The sequence below is a fragment of the Salvelinus namaycush genome, chromosome 34 (assembly GCF_016432855.1).
Source record: "Salvelinus namaycush isolate Seneca chromosome 34, SaNama_1.0, whole genome shotgun sequence".
Classification (NCBI taxonomy): Eukaryota; Metazoa; Chordata; class Actinopteri; order Salmoniformes; family Salmonidae; genus Salvelinus; species Salvelinus namaycush.
This window is the reverse complement of record NC_052340.1, coordinates 9,197,750-9,219,418: the sequence shown is the minus strand read 5'-3', so window position 1 is coordinate 9,219,418 and position 21,669 is coordinate 9,197,750. Positions and strand designations below refer to the sequence as shown.

The window sequence follows — 21,669 nt, the reverse complement described above, 5'->3', positions numbered from 1 at the left end:
TTTTCAAATTGATGCAATATTGGAGCTAGAATTGGGATCAGGTGAATTATAATGACAATACAAAAAAAGTTCAGGAGAGCACTGTACAAATGGCGAATTTAGCAAATGAGGCGTTTGTGGTAAGTATATGGGGGCCGGTTTGGGATATGAGACCACAGATATAAACATATTTAATGAGACTGCACCACTTTAACAATTATTTCAAATCATCGCGAGAACGTGGTTCTTTGCTTTCGTTATTCTGTGTATCGAAGGAAGTGGAAGTGACAAAACAAATATCTAGCATATATTTTTTTTTAACTTTTAGTTAAGTCTAAACCAAGACACGTGTTTTAGAAAGGTAAGATATACCGTTAGCTATGCTTGGAATGTATTTATCAAAATATTATTGTAAATTCGGGTTGTTTGCTAGCTTAACGTTAGCTTCCTAGCTGGCTCGCGTGATCCTGAGGCTACTAACTTACTAGGCATTGCCTTCGCTTTTAGCTATCAACATTGTACATTCTCTGCATGGTTTCGGTGGTTACATTATCGTAATAAGCCAACTAACTAATGTACATTGTTAGAGAATAACGTAGCTCAGCGTATTATGCTGAAACATATTCTCTCCAGCTTTTTGGGTAGCTACTGTAGTTAGTAATACAGTCAGTGTTAGATAGCATTTAGTTTTCAGTCTCACCCAAGCAAGGAATGTCTGAACTAAGTTAACATTTAACGTTAGTTAGAAAACTAAAGTCATTGTGCTTTTCAACTCAGTCTCTTTGGAGGAGACCTCGGCTCCAAGAATGTCGGACAGTGAGGACAGCGACTTCTCTGACAACCAGAGTGAACAAAGCAGCGAAGCCGAGGAGGTGGATAAAAATGAGGCAGAGGTAAGCTACCTAACAAGGCTCTGGCTAATGTCTGCATGCTAACTAACAACATAAAGCCTTGCACTGTGTGAATGGGTAGGTGGTGGAACAGATGCACCTGTGCATGCATGGCCCTCAATTTGCTACTGTATCAGAATTGATGCTAACAAACCTAGACTGGCTCCAAATTGACATTGCACGTTTTACTGCATTGACATAACTTGTGAGTGGTTTGAATGTTTTCCCCTATATAGGAAGATGGGCAGGCAAGTTTATCTGGCAGTGATAAGGCAGCAGAAGAGGAAGGGGAAGACTTGGCAGATGAGGAGTATGATGAAGAGGAGGAAGAGGATGATGATGACCGTCCCAGAAAGAAACCAAGGCATGGAGGTTTCATCTTAGATGAAGCTGGTAAGACAAATCTAGACTCTAATAATACCATTGCAGTGTAGAATAGTTGTCAACATGTTCTTGCTCACCAAAACGTTTTAGTTTTAATGTATCTGAAAGAAACTTTACTCATCCCTCTGGTTTTGTTTAGATGTGGATGATGAGTATGAAGACGAAGACCCGTGGGAGGAAGGCGCTGAGGATATTTTGGAGAAAGGTAAGGTCACACATGGGGCCATGTTTGAGGATATCTAATACCTGAGAGGGAGTTCTATATGAACAATGTTGGGGCAGTTGTCTGTTGATGAGGACTGAGTTCATGAACTTTGTTGAATTTTTAATTATTAGAAAATGACTTACCTATGGGTGGTGTGCAGATGCTTAGGCATGATGGATTTGTCTGAGGTATTGTTTGGATTCAGGAAGGGACGGGAAGCATTACAAATACAATCAACAAATCTAAGCCAAAATGAGTATATGTGAGTGTTGACTGTGTTCTTCCTGTGCTAATAACTCCTTTTCTTGTGCATGCCTCCTTCAGTTAACGGTAAATCAATTCCAGATTTTCTGCTGTCTGTTTTCCTTGCATCTAATTAAATGGATTGGTTATCTCTCATTCAATAAGTCACATTCTGTTATAACTCCACCCACATTTTCATACTGCTCCACTTCTATCTAAAGGAGCACTGATGGCAAATACATTATTGGGATCTCCTATAATAACTGAGGCTACCTGTATGAGGTAATATATTAGTATATTGTATTTGACAGCTGTGACCTATTTACTAGTCAGGAAAATATTGTAGAAATGTTGTTGAATGGTATGTTAACCTGACACCGCCAGAGTTATGACTTAGCAGTAGGGATGCAAAGGGTCGGAAATTTTCCATGGGAAGTTTTGCTTAAATGGCCCTAGCCCTCACACTCCGATCCAACAGGGCCCAACAACAGGGCCCAATCTTTTTACTAATTTGTTTTCTAATCTTTACAGGAAAATGCCACGGGCACTATCTGTGTGATGACATTTCACTGCAGCCAATGTAGAAGTAAAAGCTGTGTACAATTGCAAATACTGTGCCAAATCAAATGTGAAGAATGCAACAAAGATGCAGAATCATCTGGCCAAATGCCTAAAGTTCCCTCAGTGCTCACAACAAGCAACCTCTGACAAAAGTCCCTCTACTTCTATTCGAGGTGAAAATGATGAATCAGACACCATATCGATAGCAACAGCTCATGGTCCTCCTGGAATCAAATGTTTTTTTGACTCAATGGAGGAACGTAGTCAGAGAAATGCTGATGAATGTCTTGCTCGAGCTGTGTATGCAACTGGTTCACCTCTGCTCACAGGCAATGTGTATTGCAAGACATTTCTGAATGTTCTTCACCCAGCATACACCCCTTCAACTAGACATGCTTTATCTACTCTTTTGCTGGATACAGAGTTCAACAGAGGTCAAGTGAAGGTCAAGCAAATCATAGTGAACGCAGACTGTATTGCAATCATCTCTGGTTGGTGGTCGAATGTTCATGGGCAAGCAATAATTAACTACATCTCCACCCCTCAACCAGTATTTTATAAGAGCACAGACACAATGGACAACAGACACACCGGTCTCTACATTGCAGATGAGCTGAAGGCAGTCATCAATGACCTTGGACCACAGAAGGTATTTGCACTGGTGACAGACATGCATTGAATCTGCTCCTCAAGGACATCATGGCACTGAAAACAATGGATACACTCTACAAGAGAGCCAAGGAAATGGTTGGGTATGTGAAGGGTCAACAAGTTATAGCAGCAATCTACCTCACCAAGCAAAGTGAGAAGAATAAGAGCATCACATTGAAGCTGCCCAGCAACACCCGTTGGGGTGGTGTTGTCATGTTTGACAGTCTTCTGGAGGGGAAAAAGTCTCCAAGAAATGGCCATATCATAGTCTGCCGATTATGGACTGCCCCATCAAGAGGATCCTCCTGGATGATGTATTTTGGGAGAGAGTGGTAAGCAGCCTGAAACTCCTGAAACCTATAGCAGTAGCCATTGCACGGATTGAGGGAGACAATGACATCCTGTCTGATGTTAAGACTCCGCTTGCAGATGTAAGAGAAGAAATTCGTACTGCCCTGCCCACTTCACTGATGCTCCAAGCAGAGGAAACTGCAGTTCTGAAATGCATCAAAAAGCATGAAGACTTCTGCCTGAAGCCCATACATGCTGTAGCGTATATGTTGGACCCCAAGTATGCTGGCAAGAGCATCCTGTCTGACGCAGAGATCAACAAGGCCTATGGTCTCATCACTACCGTGTCTCGCCACCTTGGCCTAGATGAGGGCAAGGTTCTTGGCAGTCTGGCGAAGTACACGTCCAAGCAAGGGCTTTGGGATGGAGATGCAATATGGCCGTTGTGCCAACATATCTCATCAGCACCTGGTGGAAGGGACTTTGTAGATCTGAGGCTCTTTCCCCTGTTGCCTCCATCATCTTCCAAATCCCACCAACATCAGCCGCCTCAGCGCAACTGGTTCTTGTTTGGGAACACACAACAGGTTGACCAATGCAAGGGTTGAAAAATTGGTGCCCACCTGGGCAAATTTGAGGCTTTTTGAGCCTGACAACGAGCCATCCTCAACACGGTTGGAAAGTGACAGTGAAGATGCGGCTTCAAGAGGTGGACTTTGAGGAGGTCCGGGGAGAAGACATGGAAGCCTGAGAGGAAGACAACCAAAGCTTTAGTCTAGAAACTATAATTTTACAGAGATCCGATGATTCATTCAATATTCTCTTTTGTTCTTCAGTAAAATCATCTCATGTGATGAGTCAACTCATTTAATTAAAGTTCAATTCATAACTAAATAGTTTTTATTTCTATTGGAAGGATTTCATTATTTGCAATTTGTCTACTTATGATAAGGTAAAATGTTTGTTTCTGTCTCCATATGGTAAATATATCCAATGCAAAAAACATCTACATTTAAATTGAATTAATATTAATTTTCATATATTCCTGTTAATTCCCATGGAAAGTTTCCACCTCTGAGTATTCCCCGAAATATACAACCTTATCTGTAGTAAATAATCAGACCATGGGATTCTAGGCACTTACGTGAACCAAGTGTGACCATTTGCCTGAAATGCTACCTGCTAGAAGAAAGCTAATATGTGTGATTTAGCTAACTGATATTGTTTAAGCTTTTTTTGGCACATCAATCAGCCATATCACAAAGACTCATAAGCATCCACATTACGATTACCCACATTACAATCATCCATGGTCTCATGAGCCATTGTTTTTTTTACCATCATCAATGTTACTTTTTTCCCTTTCATTTGTCCCTGTCTGTGCCCCTGCCACTCTTTGCTGTGTGTGTATGACAATCTCATTTGGCTCTTAATGTGTCTTCCTCCCTCTACCTTAACCTGCCTGGCCCGGAGCAGAGGAAGCTGAGGGTAAGTGTTTTACTTCTTCCAATATGAAAAAGACCTACCTACCACTTGGGGCTAGACATAGGTGTACACAGATAGGTTCTTTAAAGGACCACTTGTTTGAACTGATAACTTTTACATTCAATCTTATACATTAAATAGTTTTTTGTGTGACTGTAATGTGCTTACTGAGTCTGCTTTACTCTTCAGTGTCCAACATTGACCATGTGGTCCTGGATGAGGACAACTCTGGCTCCCGCAGGCTGCAGAACCTCTGGAGGTAATGTGTTCTTATGGGCTAAGAGTGGCTAGGCTTCTTTCCATTAGTATTCCTGTTGTTACTATGCAAAGCTGTGTTCTTGAAGTCTGACATTTGAATGTTTGGATATTTCAGAGATTCCAGAGAAGAGGCCTTGGGTGAATATTACATGAGGAAATATGCCAAGCAATCAGGAAATGAGTGAGTATTTTCACAGTAGTAATCTGTTAATTTTAGTTTCAACATTGATTTTACCGGTTATCCCTTTGACTGAAGTTATGGTTTTTGATTCCCTCTAGTTTTCCTGGGGGTTCTGAGGAACTGTCTGATGACATCACCCAGCAGCAGCTACTCCCTGGCGTCAAGTATGTATCACCTTCACCAAGATGGGGAATGGATTTTTAGTGCACTACAACAATCCAATAATATATATATTATTGGATTGTATTCTCAATATATATTATTGGAACATATTCTCAATGTTCTTGGTATTGTATTTTCTTTTTCAAAGGGATCCTAATCTATGGACGGTCAAGTGTAAGGTATGGAGCTTATATTTTTGTGTAGACATCCTAAAGTTCAGCACACAATAAAAACAGTTCAAAAAAGTAATTTTGCCTATGTCATGCATTTTGTCATTACAGATTGGAGAAGAGAGAGCAACTGCCATTGCGTTAATGAGGAAATTCATTGCCTATCAATTCACAGACACGGTAGGTCCCCGCCCTCATTTTCTGCATTCACAGCTTCTACCCCCAAGCCATAAGACTCCTGAACATCTAGTCAAATTGCTACCCAGACCTACATGTACATGCTACCTCAACTAACCGGTGCCCCCGCACATTAACTCTGTACAGGCACCCCCCTGTGTATATATATTGTTATTTTTAATTACTTGTTACTTTTATCTCTTATTCTTATCTGTATTTTTTGAAACTGCACTGTTGGTTAGGGGCTCGTAAGTATGTAAGGTCTACACCTGTTGTATTTGGTGCATGTGACCTCATAAGATTTGATTTGAAATGTTCTATGTAATAAGATGCTAATGTTTGCATTTAGTGTTTTATATGATGGATCTCTTGCTAGCCTGTATATCTCTTGGCGATTTATATATGTTAAAAAAAATTTTTTACGGTGCTTTGACAACCTGTGAAACATTTTCCTATACACCATTTCTACACAGCCCCTCCAAATCAAGTCGGTAGTGGCTCCCGAACATGTCAAAGGTTACATCTATGTGGAGTCGTACAAGCAGACTCACGTCAAGGCTGCAATTGACGGAATAGGCAACCTGAGGATGGGCTTCTGGAACCAGCAGATGGTTCCCATCAAGGAGATGACAGACGTCCTCAAGGTGGTCAAAGAGGTGACCAACCTCAAGCCCAAGTCCTGGGTCCGACTCAAGAGAGGCCTCTACAAAGATGACATTGCCCAGGTATGCTTGAAACACATTATGGAAATCAACACTTGTGAAGACTGATTAAAATGTATTTTGAAGACAAAGGTAAATATCCTTACCATATTCTTGGAACGTACATGTATTCTCCTCCTTTAGGTGGACTATGTGGAGCCCAGTCAGAACACGATATCACTGAAGATGATTCCCAGGATAGATTTGGACAGAATTAAGGCCCGCATGAGCATGGTAAGCAACGGCAGCACTCTGTTGTCATGGGCTACTCACCACCCTCAACTTTGATATCCCCTGACACTCTTCCTGTTGTCTGTCTCCCAGAAAGACTGGTTTGCAAAGCGGAAGAAGTTCAAGAGACCAGCCCAGAGACTCTTCGATGCAGAAAAGATCAGGTACACTGAAACATGTCCTGAAGACTATCATTATTGGGGATTCGATTACACTGTCCTAAATAGATAAGATCGCAGCCTCAATTACTTCCTGATGGTGTTTTCTTCCAGGTCACTTGGTGGGGATGTCAGCCACGATGGAGACTTCATGATATTTGAAGCTAACCGCTACAGCCGTAAAGGGTTCCTCTTCAAGAGCTTTGCCATGTCGGCTGTGGTAAGACGACCACGTTGCCTCAATACCACTGTTTTTATTAACCATTTGTTGAAAGCCCTATCGTGAAAAACGGGGCTGAAAAGTGTTCTTAGTTATCTGTACTCATGGCTCAGTCTCTTTATTGTGATCTATAGATCACTGAAGGCGTGAAACCCACTCTGTCAGAGCTGGAGAAGTTTGAGGACCAGCCAGAAGGCATTGATCTGGAGGTGGTGACTGAAACCGCAGGTAACAGCCACTTCTAAAGCATACTCAGGATATATGAGATTTGGTATTTACTTTATGGTTTTCATTTACGTGTATCTGCTTTTGTAAGAGGCATGTCTTGTTGTGTGACCACAGGTAAGGAGCGTGAGCACAACCTCCAGGCCGGGGACAATGTGGAGGTGTGTGAAGGGGAGCTGATCAACTTGCAGGGCAAGATCCTGAGTGTGGATGGCAACAAGATCACCATCATGCCCAAGCATGAGGACCTGAAGGTAATTACAAGCGCGAAGCAGACAAAGACATTTGGGAGGACATTTCAGATTTGTCCAACTAGAGTTGGGCCTAAAGTCAAATTGTGTGGAAACGGGTTCACACAGGTTAGAATTGTCAAAACGGTACATAATGTTCTGCTGGTTTTCGGTAGAATTTTGTTCAGATATTCTCAGGCCCTAAAGTAAGATATTCAGTCTACTTGTTGTTAAAAACAAGCCAAAGACATTGACCCTGGGTCAAGCCGTTACGAACCAGATTCTTGTTTGCATTGGAATGACGTGTTGTTATTTATTTGTCTAGCCAAACAAATTGGAATTTCAATGAGAACTACCAGTAAACCAGGGGTGGGCAATCAACATAGGGATGATTTTATTTTGTGTGTGTTTTTGGACTGATATTTATCAAAATCGGTGCATCGATTTGCGGGCCAGAAAAAGGGCAGTTATTTCCATTGTTTCTGTTATTTCTGCATACTTTCGATCTGGTTTTAGGCGTTCGATCTGGTTTTAGACGTTCAAGTGTAGCCTGGATTTGGTTTTCAATCCAAAATGATCATTTATAGAGATGTACCAATGTGGATCATTTTTTTAATTTTCCATTTTATGGCCTTTATAGCCGTTCTAGCACTGATTACAAACTGCAGCCACGTTTCTGTTTATACAGATAATAAGAACATTATGTGAAATGACTTTAATATTGGAAAGGTGTACGTTTTTATTTGCATCTGAAAGTGACTGAAAAGCATCAAAGATTTAGCAAATTTCAGCAAAACATTATGGAAGCTCATCAGGTAATAACTGTGTGTATAAAAAGGTAATCTGCATTGCTTTCAATTGCAGTTTTGTCACAGTCCCTTCTAAAGTGTCCTGCGCGGCTTGTGTCGTAGAGGAAAACCAAACGCATGTCTTCCCGAGTTCCTCCAACCTTTCAAAAGCTAGAGCCAAAATCTGCTAATAGCGGACATCGGATGTTACTTGTGTAACTGCAGTTCTATGTGCTAAGCGGTGCATTCAGTTGACTATAGACAAGCTCTTATTTTTTACTAAATCCACCGCAGGCTGAATTTAATTGGCTGTCAAGCCAGATTCTGGCTCAGCCAAGTCAAATAGCCTGCAAATGGAACACGATTCATCACAGCATGAAGAAAGCATCAGGCTGTGTGTAGTCATGAATAGACTACTTAATCATGCTTCCCAAAAATGTGGGATTGTCCCTTTCAATACTTCCCAAAAAATATGGGAGTGGTAGAATACAACCCATAGACACTGAATGACCCGGGGTCAAGTGATCACAAACCAGATTCTTGTTTGCGTAGGAATAATGTGGTTAGTTATTAGTCAAGCCACAAAAACTGGAATTTATAGAACTAACTCCCATTACAGCATGATGAAGAAATTGAGCTTCCCATAAATGTGGGACGGATAGAATTACGGGATCAAAACGTTCACATGAGGCGGCCAGACATTCCCACTGTGTTTGTTCTTTCTCATTGGCACTGATACAAAATAATGGTTTGCTATTGATGTCTGGTCTGTGTGCAGGATCCACTGGAGTTCCCGGCCCATGAATTGAGGAAGTACTTCCGTATGGGTGACCACGTCAAGGTGATAGCAGGCCGCTACGAGGGCGACACAGGCCTCATCGTACGCGTGGAGGATAACTTTGTCATCCTCTTCTCTGACCTCACCATGCACGAGGTAAGCAACGTCACATTATTCAACTGGGACATCAATAAAAAATAAAAAATGATGATATTTTGCATAATTCCTACCTAACTTCAGTGAACCATTATCGATGTTACGGGGTGTGTGTGTGTGTGTGTGTGTGTGTGTGTGTGTGTGTGTGCTCTGCAGTTGAAGGTCCTGCCCCGGGACTTGCAGCTGTGCTCTGAGACGGCGTCAGGGGTAGATGCCGGGGGCCAGCACGAATGGGGGGAGCTGGTCCAACTGGACCCCCAGACCGTGGGAGTTATTGTCAGGCTGGAGAGAGAGACATTCCAGGTTGGTACTCGTATTACTCTTCCGCAAAATACATTTCCACTTAAATGATCAGGTTCAGATCAGGACAAAATAAATGTTATTTTATAAGATATTGGGTGTGGGCTTGGAGTCGTGGTTGTGTTCCTGCTGGAGAGATGTTTTGTCTGCCATCTGTTCTTGAAATGGGAACTTGAGTGATTTTGCTAAATTTTAAAATTGGCGCATAGTGTAATGTCTATTAAATTGTGGCAGTAAATCCCTGAGCATTCCTATAGTGCTCACGTGTATTCCTCTTCTTCTCCCCAGGTCCTCAACATGCACGGCAAGGTGCTGACGGTGCGTCACCAGGCAGTGAATCGGCGGAAAGACAACCGCTTTGCTGTGGCGCTGGACTCTGAGCAGAACAACATTCACGTCAAAGACATCGTCAAGGTCATCGACGGGCAACACTCGGTAAGATTCACCACAGTTCTGCTTTCTATAGGTCTAAACTCATAAATGTTTTTCTCAACTCCAGCTTTAGTAGGGCCCTATAAAATCTGCTATGTGGACAGGAATCACGGAATTAAACAATATTCAAAAATGTATTACATTTAATCGGAAATCAACTAAATGTATTGAACTTATTAGATAATTTATTCATTTGCCTAAGATGATCATAATCAAGAACAAAATGCATAAGTGATTCTTAGTTTCCTTCAACTTTCTGAAGAGACAACGTGGAATTGCCTCGGGCTTTGTGCGCATTTGTCTACCACTTCGTGTAGCCGTTAGATATCATTAGCATCATCGCTATCTTCTGGTAGATGGAAAGGCTTTCCAAAAAACCTTCTCAATTTAAATGTTAACTACAAAGTAGCCTACCGTACCTAGCAGAATAATCATTTGCATCAATCCAGTGGCGATTTGTTTAGCAAACTCTGCAATCACATTTGCGCTATTGAAACACTGCTAACCGAACAAGTCTCTTGCTGGTGTACACTTACATTTTAAGGGGATCTACACCCAAAAATGAAAATTCCTTAGATTTTTCCCAGACCTCAAACGTGGTCTCCTGATTTCGTTTAAGCCTTGTTGTGGACTTAGAACATTACAATGTTGTTTTTAAAGGGATTTTGAGACAAAAATGGCATCTGAAACCAGGAAAAACAAAACGTTGAAGGAAAAGTAAATGGAATTAGGCAACAAACAAAACAATTGTCTAGGGCTCTACTATAGGCCTCCATCTAGGTTTGGTGACTACTTTCAAAGCCAGTGTCTGGACTCGAGTCCTCATTGACAAAATTGGTAAGTCGGCTTGAAGAGCTTTGACGTACAGTACCAGTCAAAAGTTTGGGCACACCTACTCATTCTAGGTTTTTTTGGTGGGGGTCCGAGAATGCCAAGAGTGTGCAAAGCTGTCATCAAGGCAAAGGGTGGCTACTTTGAAGAATCTCAAATATACACTGCTCAAAAAAATAAAGGGAACACTTAAACATCACAATGTAACGCCAAGTCAATCACACTTCTGTGAAATCAAACTGTCCACTTAGGAAGCAACACTGATTGACAATAAATTTCACATGCTGTTGTGCAAATGGAATAGACAACAGGTGGAAATTATAGGCAATTAGCAAGACACCCCCAATAAAGGAGTGGTTCTGCAGGTGGTGACCACAGACCACTTCTCAGTTCCTATGCTTCCTGGCTGATGTTTTGGTCACTTTTGAATGCTGGCGGTGCTTTCACTCTAGTGGTAGCATGAGACGGAGTCTACAACCCACACAAGTGGCTCAGGTAGTGCAGCTCATCCAGGATGGAACATCAATGCGAGCTGTGGCAAGAAGGTTTGCTGTGTCTGTCAGCGTAGTGTCCAGAGCATGGAGGCGCTACCAGGAGACAGGCCAGTACATCAGGAGACGTGGAGGAGGCCGTAGGAGGGCAACAACCCAGCAGCAGGACCGCTACCTCCGCCTTTGTGCAAGAAGGAGCAGGAGGTGCACTGCCAGAGCCCTGCAAAATGACCTCCAGCAGGCCACAAATGTACATGTGTCTGCTCAAACGGTCAGAAACAGACTCCATGAGGGTGGTATGAGGGCCCGATGTCCACAGGTGGGGGTTGTGCTTACAGCCCAACACCGTGCAGGACGTTTGGCATTTGCCAGAGAACACCAAGATTGGCAAATTCGCCACTGGCGCCCTGTGCCTCTCACAGATGAAAGCAGGTTCACACTGAGCACATGTGACAGTCTGGAGACGCCATGGAGAACGTTCTGCTGCCTGCAACATCCTCCAGCATGACCGGTTTGGCGGTGGGTCAGTCATGGTGTGGGGTGGCATTTCTTTGGGGGGCCGCACAGCCCAAGGTAGCCTGACTGCCATTAGGTACCGAGATGAGATCCTCAGACCCCTTGTGAGACCATATGCTGGTGCGGTTGGCCCTGGGTTCCTCCTAATGCAAGACAATGCTAGACCTCATGTGGCTGGAGTGTGTCAGCAGTTCCTGCAAGAGGAAGGCATTGATGCTATGGACTGGCCCGCCCGTTCCCCAGACCTGAATCCAATTGAGCACATCTGGGACATCATGTCTCGCTCCATCCACCAACGCCACGTTGCACCACAGACTGTCCAGGAGTTGGCATCAGGAGCATGCCCAGGCGTTGTAGGGAGGTCATACAGGCACGTGGAGGCCACACACACTACTGAGCCTCATTTTGACTTGTTTTAAGGACATTACATCAAAGTTGGAACAGCCTGTAGTGTGGTTTTCCACTTTAATTTTGAGTGTGACTCCAAATCCAGACCTCCATGGGTTGATAAATTTGATTTCCATTGATCATTTTTGTGTGATTTTTGTTGTCAGCACATTCAACTATGTAAAGAAAAAAGTATTTAATAAGAATAGTTCATTCATTCAGATCTAGGATGTGTTATTTTAGTGTTCCCTTTATTTTTTTGAGGGATACATGATATATCGGTGAACATATCGGAATCGGCTGACATTAGCTAAAAATGCCAACATCGGTATCGGCCCGATGTCTAGTTTAACGCCGGTGCATCGCTAAAATATATTTTAATTTAACACTTTTGGTTACTACATGATTCCGTATGTGTTCATAGTTTTGATGTCTTCACTATTATTCTACAATGTAAAAAATAAAGAAAAACCCTTGAATGTGTAAGTGTGTCCAAACTTTGGACTGTTACTTTATTTTCATGCACAAAATGGGACTGTGTTGAGTTTTAGGCCATGTTGCTTATCTCTAGCTGTTTTTCTGTTTGCCAAAGGTGCGATAAGCATGTATAGGTTGTTAGCATATGTGTGGTTTGTTTGCCAGGGGCGTGAGGGAGAGATCCACCACATTTTCCGCGGCTTTGCCTTCCTGCACTGTAAAAAGCTGGTGGAGAACGGGGGCATGTTCGTCTGCAAGACACGCCACGTGGTGCTAGCCGGGGGCTCCAAGGTCAGTCTCCCATTTAGCTCTCATCACATCACTTTCAAGTCTTCCATCTATGCCATCACCTCTTAACCTTCTCCAGTGGGAACCATCAGAGCTGTTGTTGACATTTTTATTCTTCCATTCTTTGGCTATAGCCTCGAGACGTCACCAACTTCACCGTGGGAGGCTTCGCTCCTAGGAGTCCAAGTATCAGCAGCCCCATGCATCCAGGTTGTGGTGGTGAGTGGAGTACAGCTCACAGAGAGCATGTGGTCATAATCCCACTCGCACTATAAACTGTGTATTACACTGCCTTTTGATTTTTAGACATTAGCGAACAGTTGCTTAGTGCAGGATGCAACACTAAATAACAATTATCAGACCACAGGCATTACACAACTCCTGTCCTCTCCTTCAGGCCAGCAGCAGAGGGGTGGTGGAGGAGGTGGACAGATGGGGCGTGGCCGGGGCAGGAGGGACAACGACCTGATTGGACAGACCGTCCGCATCTCCCAGGGACCATACAAGGGTAATGCTGCGTTCATAACATCTCAGAAATGTGTAAATATCAGCATACGACTGGGAGAAATCTACTTGAATGCTCCTCCAGCTGGTAATTACTAGTGGGAAACTCATCTATCATCTCCAAGCTCTTACTTCTCTCACATGCTAAAATATGATGTCGTATACTATTGAAATGATCTCAATAACACCATTTTTGACACTTAAATGCAACAGCAAAACATTATTTACAAAGAAACATCTGTTTTTGAACACTATCATTTTTTTGCAACTTTAATAGCTGTAGTTTTAGTTTATTGTTAACCCAGCTTGTTTGCCATTAGCCAATCTGCGTTCTCAATGAGTTCAAGGCATGCGAATGCACACAAGTAGGATTTTCTGAGTTTCCCCACTTGCTATGAACGCAGAAAAAGGACCAAACCAGGTCACATGTGAACCAGATAGGGTTGTCCTCTGCCATAGAATGGACAATAAACACATTTAGCAGAAGATGCTGTTGCACCATGGGTGTTGGACTTTCAACACTTGGATCATTCTCAATAGGGAATCTTTTGTTCTTGCCATTATTTCCCAGGGTACATTGGAGTGGTGAAGGATGCCACCGAGTCGACAGCCAGAATGGAGCTGCACTCGACAGGCCAGATCATCTCTGTGGACCGACAGCGTCTCACCACAATGTTCGTTCACATCATCAGGGATCTATTACAATGATATATTGTGAACACAGTGATATTAATGCAATAGTTCACCTTTTTAGAGTGTTAATTACTGTTGACTTGTTTTTGTTACATTCAGGGGAGCCAAGAGGCATGGAGGAATGACTTCCACCCACGGACGCACTCCCATGTACGGTTCCCAGACCCCCATGTACGGGACAGGCTCCCGTACCCCCATGTATGGCTCTCAGACCCCCTTACATGATGGTGAGCGAGACACCCCACCAAGGAAATACCTCTATGGCCCTCAATCAGAATATATATCTTTGACCTGCAATATAACTATTCTTATTGTGGTGATCCTTGTTCCCCACAGGGAGCCGTACACCTCACTACGGCTCGCAGACTCCGCTGCATGATGGGAGCAGGACGCCGGGGCAGAGCGGAGCATGGGACCCCAGCAACCCCAACACACCGTCCAGGTAGGCTACATGTGGGGAAAAAACGAAATGTGGGAAAGTGCCTCAGCATTCTATGGTTGATAAGGGTTTGTTCGTCTTTGCCTGGTCAAGAGTTGTCAAAGTTAATACAGCTATTTTTCTGTACTTTCTACAGATCCTGAAAATAGGTTTCCCTAATAGGATAACTTTTTGGAAACGGCCTTTAACCTGTTCCTCTTGTTTCAGGGCGGACGATGACTTTGAGTTTGGTTATGATGACGAGCCCTCGCCGTCCCCTCAGGGCTACGGGGGCACGCCTAACCCCCAGACCCCTGGCTACCCAGAGGTGCCCTCACCCCAGGTCAATCCCCAGTACAACCCCCAGACCCCAGGCACCCCAGCCATGTGAGTCTCACACACACACACACACGGTTTTCCATTGTCTGTTTGCTGTCTTTTTCAATGTCTCTAGGCCCCTTTTACAGTGACGACCAACTGCTCAAGGTGGGTTTGATTCCCTCCGTCCTAGCCAAGTCCACTGACTGTGTGTGTTCCTCAGGTACAACACTGAACAGTACTCGCCGTACACTGCCCCCTCCCCACAGGGCTCGTACCAGCCCAGCCCCAGTCCCCAGAGCTACCATCAGGTGGCCCCCAGCCCAGTGGGCTACCAGAACACACACTCACCAGCCAGCTACCACCCCACCCCCTCACCCATGGCATACCAGGTAAGACCCGCCATGCTTGACATACATTTTTTGCCACTTAGTAGGACTAATGTTGATTTTAAAATTTTACTTGTCTGAAAGCTCAAGTCACTTGTCCCAAAAAAAAGAAAAATGGTCTGTAACACCATTTCTACATCATTGTATGATGCCCGGAACTACTTTAAAAAAGAAAATCCATTACTATCTTTTTACCATAGAGAAAAGATAGAAAAATGTAGGCTACACTCTGCCCATAGGCTTGAAAATGCAAAGAAGCCAGTCTCAAAATACCACACTGCCCCCTTTAAGGGTCTCCTGGAGGATGGTGGGCCACCCTTGGTAGCCTATAAAAATATTGAAACAATTACAACCAAATACTTTGTCTATATAAAATTCATACAACCGCTGAACATTAACAAAAAAAGTTAAAGCAATGAGGCTGACGCAACTGATCAGACAAGCTTAAAATGTTGATAGAAATGTTGATGTACACACGAATGTTCCAAAACGCAATTAGTGTGAAAACACCGCTCTCAAAAGCACACCGCACTCCGAAGCACTTTCATGTGACAGTGGAAAATATCTGTTAGAAATGAAGAGGGGAGATCTAAAGATGCATCAACTAGCATGGGTTACTAATATCACCAGGATTGTGCCTTTGGCTGCTAGACAATAAAATAAGTTAAATTGGAAACGGGTATTCCCAAACTGGGGTACGCAATGCCGTCATGGGTACGCCAAATACAAATGTGATTCACATTTAAATAATACTAATATATATATTATTTTCAAACAGTCCATTTATATTTTCCAACGGGAATATACATTTGCGTGAGTTTTTTTTCTCGCTTGCGTAGCCTCATTTCACTGCCAAAAATAAAATGAAACCATCTAGTGTTCAGCGAAATAACAACACCATGTCAAATAATTAACATCCAATCACATTACCGTTACTCTCTTGCGGGAATTCCACTGATGGTCCATATGTAGCCAAACGTAGCTGCTGCTCATTCCGTTTGCTGGAAAATTGATAAATGGTCAAAAACAGTAAGCGACACATACCAGCTCTACTGGTAGTACTACTACTACCAGCAGTAGTAGCACTACCCTTTGTAACCACGTACCTATGTGAGAGTGGATTCTCGGCCCTCACTAGCATGAAAACTAAATACAGGCACAGACTGTGTGTGGAAAATGATATAAGACAGACTCTCCAATACATCCCAACATTGCAAAGTTATGTGCATCCTTTCAAGCACACCCTTCTCATTAACCTGTGGTGAGTTAATCACAATTTTCAATGAACAAATAAGGTTTTATATGTAAGATGGTTAAATAAAGAGCAAAATGATTGATTATTATATTATTTGTACTCTGGTCCTATAAGAGCTCTTTGTTTCTTCCCTCGAGCCAGGACAAACTCACTCATTCTTATGTTTAATAAATGTATCGTATAGTGTGTGTGGCAGGCTTACAATGAGTGCAAAAAACAACATTTAAGATTTAAGATGAGTACGTTGCTGGAGGTTGAATGTTTGAAAGGGTACGGGACTATAAAAAGTTGTGGAACCACCAATAGAACCATAAGAGATGCTGGTTTCAATGACACATGAATAGTTTCTAAAATAATTCCCTCAACATTTCTATGGTCGTGTTTTGGTTAGGCTAAGCTTCTTTGAAACAAGACATGCGTCATAAAATGACACAACAGGTTTTTAAAAATTCAGTTTGTGGTTAAATAGTTTGTAAATGCTGACTGCATCTGCTCAGATTAAAGGTGGGGGTGCGCAACTCAATATTAGGAAGGTGTTCCTAATGTTGGGTATACTTAGTGTATATTCTTGTCCATTTTATTTATAAAATAAATAAAAAAGTACTTGTTCTGGACAAGCGTTAATGTCGAGCCCTGCCACACACTTCATATTATTTCCCAGACATATGTCTTTCTCTTTAAGGGTGCTGCAATACGCTGTTGTAGCTTTCAGTGTGATGACAAGTGTTGCCTTGTCATTCTTTCCTACTAGTAAGACTTAGTGCTGTTGGTTTATACAATGGGCATGTCTTGCCAGAGGGAAAAAAAGTTTTACAATGAAACACGTTTGGAGGCTAATCTGCTAAATTCATCAGAACCTCCGTAGGCGCAAAGTTAATCTCCGAGCTGCTTCTCATAACCATTGTTATTGAAGTTGCTCTTAAAAATGCTTGTTATTTACTGACTGCCTCAGCTATTGTAGTGGTCCAGATGCTTTGTTGCCCTTTGGCACTGTTCGGTTCTTATTTTTCAGAGTAAATAACCCACGGACACTAGAGAAGCTTTAACCAAGTTTATTCTTCCCAAGGGTTCTGTACAGCTGAAAACAGACAGCTAAACATTTCAGACATCACAGTTTATATACATCCTACTTAAGACACTCCTCTTTACAGTTTATGGCTCCACAGGAAAGAAGGTAACCAAATACTAACCCTGATTACTCCCTTATCCTGTCTAGGACTGGGGTTCCTCGCCAACAGCCAATGAAATTGCAGGGCGCCAAATTCAATTAACAGAAATCAGAACATATCATTATGTTTGGTCAGCAACTAGTCACAGAAAGCATACATCGATTTTCCAACCAAAGAGAGGAGTCACAAAAAGCAGAAATATTGATAAAATTCATCACTAACCTTTGATATTCTTCATCAGATGACACTCCCGGGACAACATGTTACACAATACATGTATGTTTTGTTCGATCAAGTTCATATTTATATCCAAAAACCTCAGTTTACATTTGGCTTTGCCTCCAAAACATCCTGTGAATTTGCACAGAGCCACATCAAATCACAGAAATACTCATAATAAACATTGATAAAAGATACAAGTGTTATTCACAGATTTAAAGATATACTTCTCCTTAATGCAACCGCTGTGTCAGATTTCAAAAAAGCTTTACGGAAAAAGCAAACCATGCAATAATTGGAGTATGGCACTCAGAGCCCAATCAAGACAAAAAGATATCCGCCATATTGTGCAGTTAACAGAGGTCAGAAATAACATTATAAACATTCACTTACCTTTGATGATCTTCATCAGAATGCACTCCCAGGAATCCCAGTTCCACAATAAATGTTTGTTTTGTTCGATTATGTCCAAATAACTCAGTACACAATCGGGCAGGTCCAGGCAAAAGTTCAGACAAAGTCATATTACAGTCCGTAGAAACATGTCAAACGAAGTATAGAATCAATCTTTAGGATGTTTTTAACATAAATCGTCAGTAATGTTCCAACCAGAGAATTCCTTTGTCTTCAGAAAAGCAAATGGAACAGAGCTCGCTCTCACGTGAACGAGCGTCACGAGCTCAAAGCATTCTGCCAGACCTCTGACTCATTCCCCTCTCATTCGGCCCCACCTCACAGTAGAAGCATCAGACAAGGTTCTAAAGACTGTTGACATCTAGTGGAAGCCCTAGGAAGTGCAACATGACCCATATCCCACTATCTTCAATCGGGAATGAGTTGGAAAAACGACCAACCTCAGATTTCCCACTTCCTGGTTGGATTTTTTCTCAGGTTTTTGCCTGCCATATGAGTTCTGTTATACTCACAGACATCATTCAAACAGTTTTAGAAACTTCCGAGTGTTTTCTATCCAAATATACTAATAATATGCATATATTAGCAACTGGGACTGAGTAGCAGGACGTTTACTCTGTGCATGTTTTTCATCCAAACCTGAAAATGCTGCCCCCTATCCATAAGAAGTTTTAAGGTAAGGTGTCTAAAGTAAGATTTGAAAAGAGAGTGCTGATCAGAGAGCAGCGTTGCCTTTTTGTCCCATTGGTATAGACACATGCTTCAACAACTAAACGAACCTTCTCTCTGTGTGGTGTTTTGGCTGTTGTCGGAACGATGCATCGGTGAGACACTTTCAAATCTTAAGTTCCATCGCCCTGATTTTTGATTCCTCCTGTTGTCCCACCCCAGGCCAGTCCGAGCCCCAGCCCGGTAGGCTACAGCCCCATGACCCCCGGCGCCCCCTCCCCTGGCGGCTACAACCCCCACACCCCCGGCTCCAACATCGACCAGACCTCCTGCGACTGGGTCACCACCGACATCCTGGTGCGCGTTAAGGACACCTTCCTGGACAGCCAGGTGGTTAACCAGACGGGCGTCATCCGCAGTGTCACGGTGAGTAGCAAACACCACACCACTCCTCCACGTACCTAGATGCTACAGGGGTGAAGAAAGGCTCTCACGGATTAGATTCTACTTTGTTACCCAAGTTTCCTGTCTGGATTGAAATGGAGGGAACATTACTTTGGTTTTTAGGGAAAAAGAGTTGTATAGAAATGTTAATTTCTATGAGTCATTTGAGTAGAAATGAACTCTGGATTCCTGACAGTAACAGCTCCATTTTGGCTTGTTGATGGAAGAAAGGAGACACTGCCAAGATGGAGCAACACATTTGTCATTTGTTGTATCTTGGGTAGATTGAGGGGAACAAAAACAATTGAATCAATTTTAGAATAAGGCTGTAACATAACAATGTGGAAAAAGTCAAGCGGTCTGAATACTTTCTGAATGCACTGCATATGTGTAACGTCCGTGACCAGTGATATACCAAATATGGGGTATATGCTGTATCATCCCTCATGGGGCGGCAGGTAGCCTAGTGGTTAGATCGTTGGACTAGTAACCGAAAGGATGCAAGTTCGAATCCCCGAGCTGACAAGGTACAAATCTGTCGTTCTGCCCCTGAACAAGGCAGTAAACCCGCTGTTCCTAGGCTGTCATTGAAAATAAGAATTTGTTCTTAACTGACTTGCCTAGTTAAATAAAGGTTAAATTAAAAACATATTTGATGTAACCGATACAAACCATACAGAATGGGGGGGGATTTTTTTATGCCTTATGGGCCTAATGGTAATGACATGTATTTTACCGGTAAAAATGTATTACATTTTTTTAATGTGACGTGAACACAACCTGTCATGTTTTCATCTGACTGTCAAACAAATCACTTCAAAAAGTAGGCTACCTGCACACGTTCGTCCATTCCAAAATAGTTCCAGTATCCAAACAGTGCACCTAACGTTTATTGAACAGAAAGAAAATATGTTACAAAACATCAGTGTAATGACACACTCTTGCATTAATTGATGCTGATAAATTTACTTTTTTTTTGTAAAAAGAAAAGTCGACACCTGAAAAGGGGCTGAAATACGGGACGGAAATACAGCCATCTGTGTCTCCTGAGTTTGCTAGCAAAAGCTCAAGACCATGAGAGAGGCAGAGTAAAGAGATTACTGCGACTGAAACAACCTGAAACTGTCACTGGTTTAAACCATGACGAGAGGTGGGGAAGTTCGCTTCATTCGGAATAAGCTTATATTTTCATATTTTTACCGCTGTAGCAGGACAAAATAGCATTTTATGGCTCAGTTGATAGAGCATGGCGCTTGCACCACCACAAGTTGTGGGTTCGATTCCCGGGGCCACCCATTCGTAAAATGTATGTATGCATTAAGTCGCTTTGGATAAAAAACTTTGCTAAATTGCTTATTATTTGTATTATGCTAGAAACCAATAGAATTGTTAAATTAGAGCCCCCCCCCCCCCTCACGTTGGAGTTTTGTTGCATTTAGGGGATCTTGTCTTATTCCCCCCTTTTACTATTCTTACCTATGTGTTATGTTGACAAGTTTGTTCTGTCAAACACAACATGAACGTGCTGAACCAAGTACTCCCAACATTGACCCGATGCGTCTTCTCCTTCTTCAGGGTGGCATGTGCTCCGTCTTCCTCCAGGACACAGAGAAGGTGGTGAGCATCTCCAGTGAACACCTGGAGCCTGTCACCCCAACTAAGAACAACAAGGTAAGGCTGCTTCTCACCACAGCACCTCTTCGCTGGACTCAGAGCTCTGTGGACAGATGCATTGTTTTTGGGTTCATAAGGCTCTGGCTGCTCTTGGTGTGTCATCTGTGGTGCCTCTCTCCAGGTGAAGGTGATTCTAGGGGAGGACCGCGAGGCCACGGGGATCCTACTGAGTATTGACGGGGACGACGGCATCGTCAGGATGGAGCTGGATGACCAGCTGAAGATTCTCAACCTCCGCTTCCTGGGCAAGCTGGAGCTCTGAGCCAACACACTTCAACCTCACGCCCTCACTGCAAGGCAGCGTCACTCAAAACAAGCAGAATAAGTGCCTCCATGTTCACTATCAAAGATTAAAATTGCCCGTTTAATTTTTTTCCAGTCAAACTTGTGCTGTTAGTGAACTCCCATTGGTTTTTAGTGCTCTATGTTTGTAATTTCTGTCTATGCTTTACTTTTTTGTTATAGAAGCTACCTTTTGGTTACATGTGTACAATGTCAATTAGATTTTAACTGTTGCACTGTTTGGTGTCTTAAATAAACATTTTATACATTTTATACATTGGTTTTTAGTGCTCTATGGTTGTAATTTCTGTCTATGCTTTACTTTTTTGTTATAGAAGCTACCTTTTGGTTACATGTGTACAATGTAAATTAAAT

At 42.6% G+C, this 21,669-nt stretch overlaps 1 protein-coding gene across 2 annotated transcripts; it reads left to right on the top strand.

The window, feature by feature from the left end:
• The first annotated feature begins 246 nt into the window (after positions 1–246).
• On the top strand, positions 247–21,567 carry LOC120028545 (transcription elongation factor SPT5-like). Of its 2 annotated transcripts, XM_038973735.1 has the most exons (30): positions 247–340; positions 757–872; positions 1,106–1,262; positions 1,393–1,458; positions 4,681–4,692; positions 4,879–4,948; positions 5,063–5,128; positions 5,227–5,292; positions 5,439–5,469; positions 5,572–5,640; positions 6,111–6,362; positions 6,483–6,572; positions 6,663–6,733; positions 6,842–6,947; positions 7,082–7,175; positions 7,290–7,426; positions 8,969–9,124; positions 9,281–9,427; positions 9,713–9,859; positions 12,724–12,849; positions 12,981–13,065; positions 13,244–13,354; positions 13,922–14,024; positions 14,143–14,270; positions 14,380–14,485; positions 14,690–14,848; positions 15,003–15,171; positions 19,117–19,320; positions 20,914–21,009; positions 21,134–21,567. In XM_038973735.1, the coding sequence occupies exons 2-30, from the start codon at positions 786–788 to the stop codon at positions 21,272–21,274; spliced, it is 3,252 nt and encodes a 1,083-aa protein (XP_038829663.1). In that variant the 5' UTR covers positions 247–340; positions 757–785; the 3' UTR covers positions 21,275–21,567. The 2 variants fall into 2 exon arrangements, with proteins under 2 accessions (XP_038829663.1, XP_038829664.1); XM_038973736.1 differs by lacking the exon at positions 247–340 and having other exon boundaries at positions 513–872.
• Positions 21,568–21,669: the final 102 nt, after the last annotated feature.

Bases quoted from the DNA above. Each gene is read 5' to 3' on its own strand.
- LOC120028545 (XM_038973735.1), top strand. From the start codon at position 786: ATGTCGGACAGTGAGGACAGCGACTTCTCTGACAACCAGAGTGAACAA. The intron at 5,470-5,571 runs GTATGGAGCTTA...TTGTCATTACAG, and splicing joins TATGGACGGTCAAGTGTAAG to ATTGGAGAAGAGAGAGCAAC. The intron at 6,948-7,081 runs GTAAGACGACCA...TGTGATCTATAG, and splicing joins GCTTTGCCATGTCGGCTGTG to ATCACTGAAGGCGTGAAACC.